General features: G+C 61.4%; 1 protein-coding gene across 3 annotated transcripts in view; it reads right to left on the bottom strand.

Annotated features, from left to right (window-relative positions):
- The window catches only part of LLGL1 (LLGL1, scribble cell polarity complex component), a 33105-nt gene extending 23300 nt beyond the window's left edge, over positions 1-9805 (bottom strand). For all 3 annotated transcript variants that reach the window (XM_025204655.1, XM_014520153.2, XM_025204654.1), the window contains exon 1: positions 9712-9805. In XM_025204655.1, the coding sequence (XP_025060440.1) occupies positions 9712-9746 (35 nt within the window). In that variant the 5' untranslated portion in view covers positions 9747-9805. The remainder of the gene's footprint in view (positions 1-9711) is intronic.
- Between the last annotated feature and the right edge of the window lie 1043 nt (positions 9806-10848).

Genomic DNA, 10848 nt, shown 5'->3' on the forward strand with positions numbered 1-10848 from the left:
CGAGCTTGGACTCTGGGTCAAGTCCTGCAGGGTGCGATAAGGACTGGGCTCTCGCATCCATGCTGCTCAGAGCTGGTCCAACACGGCCCAGTCTGCTGGACGATGGCCTGGCCCATCCCTCCAAACCAGTTGTGTGCCCACCCAGCTAGCAGTCACAACAAGCCAGTCCAGCCACACAGCACCAGTCCAGCCAGCCAGCAGGGACGGCATCACCTCTGCTCCGTTCCTGCCAGGCCGTGCGGTCACAGCTGGGCCATCGTACCAAGCTTCGGGTTCTCCAGATCCTGGGCCCCAGGCCTGTCCTCACTTCACCCGTGACCAGCCAGCTCTGCCATAGCCAACCCCCATCTGACCAAGGTCAGGAGCTGCTCCCCAGCTCTCATGGGAAGGGCACACGAGCTCATCACATCTGTCCTATCCCACTACACAGGAACCAATGCTCTGGGACCTCCAAACTGAGGGCACCACCTCCAGTGCTCCCAGTTCAGCCCATGACTCCAGCATGAGGATCTCCACCACTAGGCACTGCCTGCAAGCAGCCACAGGGCTCATGGCAGGTGCAGGGGATGCCGTGGGCTGAGGCAGCGAGACCCCAGCTGGCAGACCAGACTCGGCCCCTCTTACATGTGCTCCAGGGACCAGAGGAGCTGCCAGGCACCTGCAGGCTCAGAGCCCTGCAGGCAGGAGCTCTCCCCCAGGCTCGGGCGAGGGCAAAGGCCCAGAAGGCTGGCTCCAACCTCCACCCGTCTCAGGTGCAGCCCTAGCATCTGCTCTGCATTTGCCAGTGGCTCATCTGCACCTCTCCCCCCCCCTTCCCCAGCCTGGCTGGGAGCTCGCAGAGCACAGCGCTGCCAGGACCACACACCAGCGAGGAGCTTGGGCACACTCCAGAGCGCTGCCTGGAGAGCGGGCCACTATGCCCCTGCCATCAGTGCTGAGACGGGGTAGACAGGCACTGCAAAAAGCCCCGGCTTGGGGGTGCCATGTGCCCCCTCGCCACACCCCACAGCTAACCACAGCCTCTGGCTGCCACGCTCCTGGCTGAAGCAGCGGCTCTGGCAGCTAACGTGTCTAGCAGAAGCCTCACAAGGCACAGCTGACGTGGGCAGCTGGACACGGGACACTGCCATGCAAATGAAGGAGAGCTGCTTGTGGCATGGCCCCAGAGCCCCTGTCCACAGAAACAGCCTGCTCCCAGCCTGGTCATCCCAGCCTTTCCCGTTTGCTAGGAGAGCACAGCCACACACGGCATAACCCATGCAGGAGGCATCCATCGAGCAAGCCCCACAAGCCCTCTCCCTCGGCCGTGAGGAACCAGGCTGGCTGGAGCAGCGTCCCTGCCCAGCCTTCAGCGTTGAGAAGCCAGCGTGTTTTGCTGGGAGACTTGGACCAGCTGCAGGCCACAAGCCTGGCCACAGACCTGCCCATCATTGCACTGCAGCTTGCAAGCCCTTGAAGCCAGTCTCTGCAGGACAGACCAGCTCCTTTACTAGCAAAGCAGCAGGACATACCCAGGCACAAGGGCCTGTCCGTGGGACATTTGGCTCTCGCAGAAGAGATGTTCTGCTTAGCAGGTGCCCAGCCCTATATGTTATCAGAAGCACCCAGAGGCCACAGGCTGCAGCCCAAGGCTGTGCAACACATGCCAAGCATCAACCTGCAGCCCTAGAACAAGCAACAGGACGCACTGGCAGTTAGTTGGGTCGCTGCACAGCTGCCTGCTTTCCTGGTCCAAGAGACAGCTCGATGCCCAGCACCTAAGCACAGCACCTGCTGTGGAGCAGTTCCTGCTGCAGCTGCCCATGGGAAGCAGACCTACCCCATGTACTCCACTAAACTGAGCCCAAGGGGCAGCTGGCATTGAACCAAGCACTAAAGCAGGTCCCACTACAGCGGTGTGGGCAGGCAGCTGGGCTGCAGGGACTATCCACCCTACCAGGGTCAGAGCACCACAACGTCTATCCCAAGCAGAGGTTGTGCTGCCATCAAGTCCAGGACCCCAGTCAGAGCAGGGCTATCTGTACAGCACCAAGCACGACCCTTCCTACCACCTCCGCACTTCCCTGTACCCCCATCCCAGCCACCGCCAGGGTCTACAAGCCGAGGGGCAGCCAGTGATCCAGCAAAGCTGCCCAAGGACTATTCCCACAGGGACACCCCCAGGCAGCTCCACCGAGACCACGACACTCCCGAGCCAGGAAGGAGCCGCGTTTCTCAGGCTGGCAGCAGCTGGCTCCTGGCTCACATTGCAGGGAAGCTGCTAATATCTAGCAATTAGCTGCCAAACGAGGCTCCCCCCAGCACCAGGGTTAAAGGGGCTGGAGCCAGGGTTTCAAGCCCATTAGCTGTCCTGCTAATGAGCACTGGCTGGGATGCTCCTAGCGCGGCACAGTCCAGCCCCTGCATCTGGAGCAGCGAAGGCTTTGATGCAGCCACGCAGCTGCCAGGGGTGGAAGGCAGGTGCCTGGGCCAGGAGCTCCGTGGCACGCTGCCTGCTGCTGTAGGTAGGAGACGTGGCTGGGCTCAGCCCCTGCCTCCTCTCGCACATCCCTTGCACAGACACCACATGGGGACAACAGCTGAGCAACCACCAACCCTCTCCTCACAGGCCGGATCCACGGGGTTTCCCCTCCCTAGGGCCAGCCTGCTTGGGGAGCAAGAGCTCCCCATGCTAATGCTAGCGCCACAAGGCTTGGGCCAAGGAAGAGGGTGGAGTTACACGTGCAAGATGCAATGACTCACTGGCCCAACTGGTCCCAGCTTCTACTGGCAACTGGCTAAACTGGAAACCCCAGCCTTCACCGCAGGAGTCAGCTCTCATCCTCATGAGCAGTGGCCACAGCCTTTTGCAGTGAGCTGGCACATGGGCAAGCTCAGGAGAGAGTCTGGCGAGAGCTGCATGGCTTGGTGCTGCCTCCCAGGCACGGGCAGCCCTGCCCCCATTTACCTTGGCAAGAGACGCAGCACTTGGACCCCGGATGGGGAGGCAGGGTCCCCCGCTTGCCCTGGAAACCAGAACGAGTCCAACAGGCAAGCAGCCAGCTGGTGCCACCAGCCCCCAGCAAGACTAATACTACAAGGGATCTCCCTATGTTGGCCTGTTGGCTGGGCACCCAGGAGTACCCCAGGACAGCCACGTGCAGGCCTGTGGGATGGCTCAGTCCCAGTCTTCACACCCATGCAGCAGCAGGGGGGTACAGCTGTGGGAAGAGCCAGCCACGCGCAGCACCGCTCCAGCTGTTCACACCTCCGAGCAGCGTGCGTGGTCGAGGTGTTGCACAGAGCAACACCTTCACTTGCAGACGTGGGGGAAAGCCAGGCAGGCTTGCACAGGGAGCCAGCCCTCCTTGGGGCAGGGGGACCACAGCTCCACACCTCGGCCGGGAGAGAGCAGGCGTGGAGCCAGGAACTGCTTTTCCCAGTTGGTCTCTCATGGCTGGCAACAGCCTCCACCCCCCAAGAGTCCATGCAAGACCAGACGCAGTCCCCTGGTGCTTGCAGTCCCCTTCCAGCCAGCCAAGCAGCAAAGGAGAGGCCATGCTGCCAGTCTGACAGTGCCGGAGCTCAGCCAGGCAAGCGCAGCCCAGCAAGACACCTCGTTCTTCAATTAAACACAGTATTAGAGCACATGGATTTCAGGACAGGCTGAAGATGGGGGGGACAGTCTTATCCATAAGGGCAAAGGTGTTCTGGGCAGCCACAGTAGAGGCCTCAAAGACGATGCATCAGCGCATGGCTCAAACATAGGGCTCCCCGAGAGCCTTGCAAGACCAGAGGGGCGGGGGGTGGCTACCAAATGCCCTAGGGTTATACCTCCATAGCAACCTCTTGGAGCCAAGATCCAAAATTGAGCTTCATGCAATGAGGCAGCTAGTTCCTCTGGCAAGAGCTCGCCAGGCCCAGACCTCAACAGAAAACCTTGACCCTCACGAGGAAGTGGTCGCCTTTCTGGTGCTACTGTACACGTGCACCTTGCTCAGCGCCCCGGGTGGAGCCTGGGAGAGCCCAGCCCCCTGCTCTGCATTTGTCCAAGGAGCCCTTGCAGAGCTGAGCTCTCCATGCATAGACCCTGTACCAGCTCCATGCAGCTCCGAGTGCAGGGGTGTGTGAGCAGTGCCCTGGTGCCCAGGGGAGAAGGCAGGCTTGGGCCACGGCCGACAGGGTACTCACTCAAGAGACCCCCTAAGGTCACTAACGCAACATGCTGCAGGATGCCCCCATCCTGCACCAGGCAGCTCCACGTGTTGCCCACAGTCAGCGGCACAAGCTCTGAAAGGCCCGAGCCGCAGAGCCCAGCCTGGCTGGTTCCTGCCTGCAACCCCTGCCAGGCATCGCAGTGCCAGCAGCTTCTCATGGGAAGAAGCCAAAGTCCCACTAAAGCCTCAGGGTGTTTCAACAGTTGACCAAAAAGAGGGGATTTCAGCCCAGGTGCAGCCAGTCGAGGTCTCGGTGGTGCCAGGGAATGGAGCCGGGCAGACGGAGCATGGGGTCAGAGGTGCCCGATGGCAAGCTCCAGCCAGGGACTCTGCCTGGGCTGTCTGCACAAGAGCATCACATGGGGCTGGCAACAGGGGTCAAAGCTTCCCTAATGCAGCCCCCACCCACCACACCCCTGCCCCAAGCATTGGAGAGGCTCTGCTGCAAGGACAGACCTCAGGTGGCCCCTGCAAAAAGTGACATGGAGGAGGAAGTGCACAGCCCCCACAGAGCATAAACCACTCTGCAGACAGGGCCAGAGCAGGGCACCGTGGAGGGGGCATTGCACACATCGAGGCTCCCCCAGACACAGCTGCATCCAGGCAGCCCATGCCTCCCACCCTGCCAGGACCTCGCCACGTTCTAGGGAAGTGCAGATCTGGGCTGGCAGGGCCTGAAGCAGCACCATCTTGGCACAGTGGGAAGTTGTGGGTGTTGGGGGACGTGACTTATAAGGAAAGACTGAGGGAACTGGGCTTATTTAAAAAAAAAAGAAGACAGAGGGGATTGAATAGCAGCCTTCAACTCCCTGCAGGGGGGTTGCAAAGAGGATGGAGCTGGGCTGTTCTCAGCAGGGGCAGATAACAGGACAAGGAGCAACGGGCTCACGTTTAGGTTCGATATTAAGAAAAAATACTCTCACTAGGAGGGTAGTAAAGCACTGAACAGGTTACCCAGAGAAGTGGTGGGGTCTCCATCCTTGGAGGTGTTTAAGACCTGGCAAAACAAAGCCTGGTCTGGGATGATGCAGTTGGGGCTGGTCCTGCTTGGAGCAAGGGGTTGGACTAGTTGTGACCTCCCGAGGTCCCTTCAACCTGAATTTTCTACGATTCCAAGTTCAAAGCTGTAACAGCCACGGTGCTCTACAGAGGCAGCTCCCTCCCTCCTACCCCCATGCCAGCCGCTCCAGTTTGCACGGCCACGTGGTCTGTGCAGCGCCTGGCCTCCGCTTCACAGCCACGCTGCAGCAGTGGATGGAGCAGAGACACAACCTCGCAGCGGTGTCAGAGCTGCCAGCTGCTCAGGAAGCAGTGGAGCACACCACGACCAATGCATGCTGCCTGTGCACAGCCACAGCCACTTTGACTGCCGGTGCCAGGCCTTCCCCGAGTCCACCTGACACAGCCCCACCACCAGCCTCTCAGGTCAGTCCTAATTGCCCTGATCGGTTTGATGGATGCAGGGGCATAATCAAGAGGGGGAAGCTACATGACGGCTTCTTACCCAGGACTCCTGCACTCAAGGCAGCAGAATAAGGCGGCCTGGTGGGCACCCTGCTGCAGGGACAGTCAGCATTCGGGGCTGTCCATGCCTGTTCTCAATGTAAAGCCTTACTGAGCAAAGGGGAGTTACCAAGGAGCCTCGAGGCCCAGTGCAATACCTGCAGCAGTGGAGCAACAAAGCCCTCAAGTCCCAGGGGAATGGGGAACGGGCTTGCACACCCTCTCCCCGAGGAGCAAGGCCAAGGAGCTGGCCAGTCAGAGCAGAGTCCCGTACCTCCTGGGCGGACAGCACCTCTGCCAGGGACCGGAGTCCGAGCGTGCAGCTCCCACTGTGAAAGGTGCTGCAATGCAATGAGCTTCCCAAGTCATATGACTGCTCCGCAGGGCAGGACCAGACCCCATGGAAGCAGTCATTCCAGCTCCCGTGCCAGGCTATGACTAGAGAATTAATGCTGCCTCACAGCCAGAGGGCTGCCCCTCGAGCTAGATGCGACCGGCCACACAGCTTCTAGGAAGAGGAGTCGGGTCTTTGTTGCTGCACTCTGCCCTAGACCCACGGCAGCACCGTACACACACCACACCCCCGTCTGCCCCAGCCACGGCCTCCTCTGCCTCTTGGCTCACAGCAAGGCCCCAAAGCACCGCACACATGATAGGACTGCCTGACAAGCCCTCCTCTGGGGGAGCCCTACTGCCTGCCTGGCAGCAAGGGGTTAAAATCCTCAGCATGGGCAAGAGGCTCCAGCTGCAGGTGATAGGGAGCCCACAGCCAGGCTGGTTTGCACCAAGCCAGGCCACAGCATCACTGCTACCACAGCGCAGGGCACTGGTCACACCCATGCATTTGGGGCTGCATGGAGCAGGTATGGGGTCACTGTACAGAGAGCTTGGCTCTAAAAGGGCTCCTTGGACAAATGTGGTAGTGTCTTTGGGCCTGTTGCCACGCAGCATCTGCACCGCTGGCCAGAACAAACAGAGGCGATGCCGCCCGGCACCTGGCACATGAGACACGGGTCATCCTTGCACCAAGGAGCTAGCTGTCCAGGCAGTGAGAGCACTGCCACCAGCATCCCGTGGGCCTGGAGGAAGCACAGCATGGAGGCAGGAGAGGCGACAACCCCCATCATGGAAGGATCCACTCCTACCAGGTGACTGCAGCTCCTCCACGCAGGGCTGGGCTCTACTCGCAAGGCTCTGTGCTCCCAGCTCCAGTCTCTCTAGCTGGGCTGGGGGAACCAGGCCCCCGATGAATTGCCTGGACAGCACAATGCAGCCAGAAGTCTCCCCCCAGGGTGCAGCCACCCACGCCTGCCAGCTCTGCTGCAGGGACAGACAGAGCCATCTCCTGGCTGCAGGGCTGGCGACATCGCAGCTGGGCTGGCATTCAGGTCCGGTGCACAATGGAAAGAAATGCCGGCTTTGTGCTGGGAGGCTGAATCAAGGCAGCCCTCCCCCTCCACCAGGATTCCCACCCCCCAGCGTTTGGAGCCTGGCTAAACGCAGGCACGGCACTTCCCAGCCAGGCTAGGCCAGGCCTGCGTGGATCCCGCACCTTCCGGCTCGGTGCTGGGCCCAGGCAGAGTCGAGGGACCTTACCCGACGCCCCCCGCTCACATTCCTGTGGAGCAGGGCCTCCAAAGCCCAGGGACAAATGGATTCCTGGCCCATGGCCAGGAAGCCCTCTGAAGTCTCTCTGCACACAGAGGGTAACAAAGGCCGCTCTCTGCCAGGCCACGGAGCCCTGCCAGCTCCCTCCGCGCCGGGAGCCCTTGGCTACGTGCAGCCGCCTGGAGCCAGGGCATCCTTGACCAAGCGGGACATCTCCCCCCACCCCGACAGCTAAGACAGACATGCGATTTATGAGAACCAGAGCATCGCCGGGAGCAGAACGCCCTTGGCGGAGGAGCCCTGGCTCCCCTACAGCGCACATCCCCAGCTGGGGACAAGCACCGGGTCTGGCACTTGCTCCGAGCCCAAGCTACAGCCCAGGAGACAGGCCACAGGCTGTGGTCTGAAGAGTGGGCATCTCTCAGCCCTCAGGAATGGCCTGTTTTCCTGTTATGTTGAAGCACCAGCAAGCAGCTGGCAGCTCGCGCTCCATTGCCATTGCTACAGTTTGTGAGACCGCGGCACCCGGAGCCACGAGCGGAGGCAGCCTGGGGTCAGCCAGAAAGCTCTGACACCTTATCCATCAGCCCTGGCTGCCCAACACAGAAGGCAGAAATGAGAAAGCCAGGGCACCAGCACAGGGCTGTTTCCTGCAGACCTCTGGGCAGCGCTGGAGCCACCTGCCCCTCAGACCACTGTGAGGAAGGGGAGACTGTGGGTATCCATCTGCAAGTCACAGCACCGATCCCACTGCACCCCATATCCCCCCCACCCCGTGCTACTAGTGCTCCCGAAACAAGCCTCTAGTGGAAGGTCTGCACAGCTGCCCTGCATACCGCACACGGGGTCCTTCTCCACCGCTGTGCCACTACCCAACCCCGCCAGCCCCAGGCTGGTGTCTGTGGGAGGAGGCAGGTCACAGCCCCGGGAGAGCAGACAGCAGCTGGCAGTGAGGAGGAGGAGCGCGCTCCAGATAAGGCAGCTGCGAGGAACCGGCAGTGCCAGTTCTCGTCTACGGGAGCTGCTGCCTGCCCTTGGCGCCCTGCCTGGAGGAGCAGTCACACCCGGCCACGTGGACCCGACGAGGGCTCCAGCTTGGGGCACGCACCCGTCCCGCAAGGTGCACCAGCCTCCTTTCCCACCCACTGGGATGGACCCCCTCTCCTCTTCCTCCCCACATGCACCCGGGGGCTGACACAGGACAGCTGCTGCAGAGGTGCACGGACAAAGCACCAAGGCCTTGGACGTAGGACAGGTGGGTACTTGGAATAGACATCACTGGCCAACAAGGCACCCTACAGTCAGGCACCCTTTGCAAGGAGGACAGAGGTGCTCAGGCCACCCACACAGCCCCTTGGGCTCAGACAGGGTGGGTATTTTAGCTTGGGTATTACCAGGGGCACTGCCTCTGTGCCCAGAGGGAGAGGGACAGGGCATCATTGCCCAGGAGGTAGGAGCAGCCTAGATGCAGACTCCAGACCTGGCTGCTCATCCAGCCAGGAGGGAAGAGCTGCCTGTGGACACTGCAGGGACAGAGATGCAAGCCAGCTCCGTGCCTCTGGGTCACGGGCCCAGTCTCTCCCACAACCGAGGACACACACGGACTGGATCCCCGCCACCAACCCAGCCAGGGCGTTGCCAGCCGCCCCCGTTCTGCCTCCGAGGGAGGAGGGCGGCAACGTATGGCAGGGCTGGTTGCAACGTGCTGCGTGGGCAAATCTTCCTCCCCACCCTCCTAGGAGACAGAAAAGCCCGGCTCCCCTTGAGAGCGGGAGGATCCTGCCAGTCGCTGCTCTGTTCGCACAGCCGCGTGCCAGGGCTGCAACCCCGGCCAGACAGCCTTGTCGTGACGCCCCCATTACACGCACGCACAGAGAAACACAAGCAACCCCTCCCTGGACCAGAGCACGGGGCAATGACAGCACTTCCCGGCCCCCAGGCCGTTTCACATGTTAATCACTGCACCACCTCTGGGAAGGACTGTGCTATTCACCTTCCTCCCAGACTTATGCAGCTAGACACCTCTGCTGCCATACTGATCCTGGAAGGGCAGGGCTTGGCAGCAGCTCGGCCCTCAGTGCCTCCCCTCCGAGAGCAGGTGGGGGTCGCTTCTGCTGGGGCTCAACCACACCCTGTAGGCCAAAAGGCCTTGGCACCCCCTAGTAAGGGGCCTGGTGAACAAGAACCAGGCCAGTCAAAGCAGCCAGACAGGCTGAACAAAGCCTAAAGGGCACAGCTGTGTTGTGCCGAGCCATGCATGCAGACGGCCTCTGCACAGGACATCTATTCATCGCTGGCAAGCAGCTCCAGGTGACTCCCAGGGAAGCCAGCTGGAGCCAGGCACTGCTGAGGTCTTACCTTGCACCCTCTTCGGGGGATCCATGAGCCCAGCAGCCAAGGATACATTTTCACAGCTCCGGATTTGGTACCCACTGCCATGATGCGCAGCTTGGGGTCGTAGGCCAGGGAGCTCGGCTGGTTGGGGAACCCATGCTCCACCGTCTAGGAGAGAAGACATGGGGTTATGTCAAGCATCAAAGAGCCCAAGGGCTCCTGAGAAGCCCAAATTAATCCCAAAGTGGCCACAGTGCAGGACACAGCCCTGCTCACCCAGGCAGTGTTGGAGCCTCCAGAGGCTTTCACTAGACACAACCCCCTCCTGCCTTTACGCATGCCCTGCTCTCCCAGGCATGTAATGTTTAATGGGGTGTCGGCATCAGGCAACACCCCAAAACCCCTCTAGCTCTCCTAGCCTTCGGGCCAGAGACCTGCTGACCCTCTTGCATGCTGGGCAATGCGGCAGGCCTGACGCAGACTGGGAGAGCCAGGAGACAAGGCTGCAACTGCACAGAGCTCCCCCCGCACCCCTGATGGCCTAAATGAGTGTGCAGGCTATACACAGGCTGCACCACCCGCCAACAAAGCCTCTGGGAATGGGACGGCGCCGATGATGTGGAAACAAAGATTCTCCAAAGTCCACGAGAACGCAAGAGCCTTTCAAGCGCCTCGGCACCGAGGGAGCTGCAGAGCAGTGCTGGCTGCGGCCCAGCCTGCCCTCTCCAGCCAGAGCTCTGGGCAGCTGGGGGCCTGGGACTGCTGGCCGGAGGCTCGGGTAGGCGGGTGAACGAGCGCCCAGGCAGCCCACGCAGTGCAGGTGTGGATGCTTTAGTGCCTGGCCAAGCCCTGTAGCTTCCCATGAGGCTGTGCTGGGAGGGAAGGGCCGGAGAAGGATGCCTAAGCCTTGGCTGGGAGTGCTCCCCTCCCCGCGCGGCCGGCCCCAGCCCAACACAAACAGCCTTTCAGTGCATTCCAGCAGGCGCTCAGGGGCTGAGATGAGGAGCGTCCATCCCCTCCAGCTCGACCGCCCTGCCCTGCCCCGGGCACGGCCACCCAGGAGTGCTCCTTCAAGTCACCCCACGCCCGAGATGGCAATGCTGAGATGTGCGGTGGGGGGCTGGCTTGGGAGCACAGCCATACAGCAACAGCAAATGCTGGCCCGTCTCCAGCCCTCGCTGGCTTGGCCAGGGTGTCACCAGTGGCT

Source organism: Alligator sinensis, unplaced genomic scaffold, assembly GCF_000455745.1.
Source record: "Alligator sinensis unplaced genomic scaffold, ASM45574v1 scaffold1283_1, whole genome shotgun sequence".
NCBI classification, from domain to species: domain Eukaryota; kingdom Metazoa; phylum Chordata; order Crocodylia; family Alligatoridae; genus Alligator; species Alligator sinensis.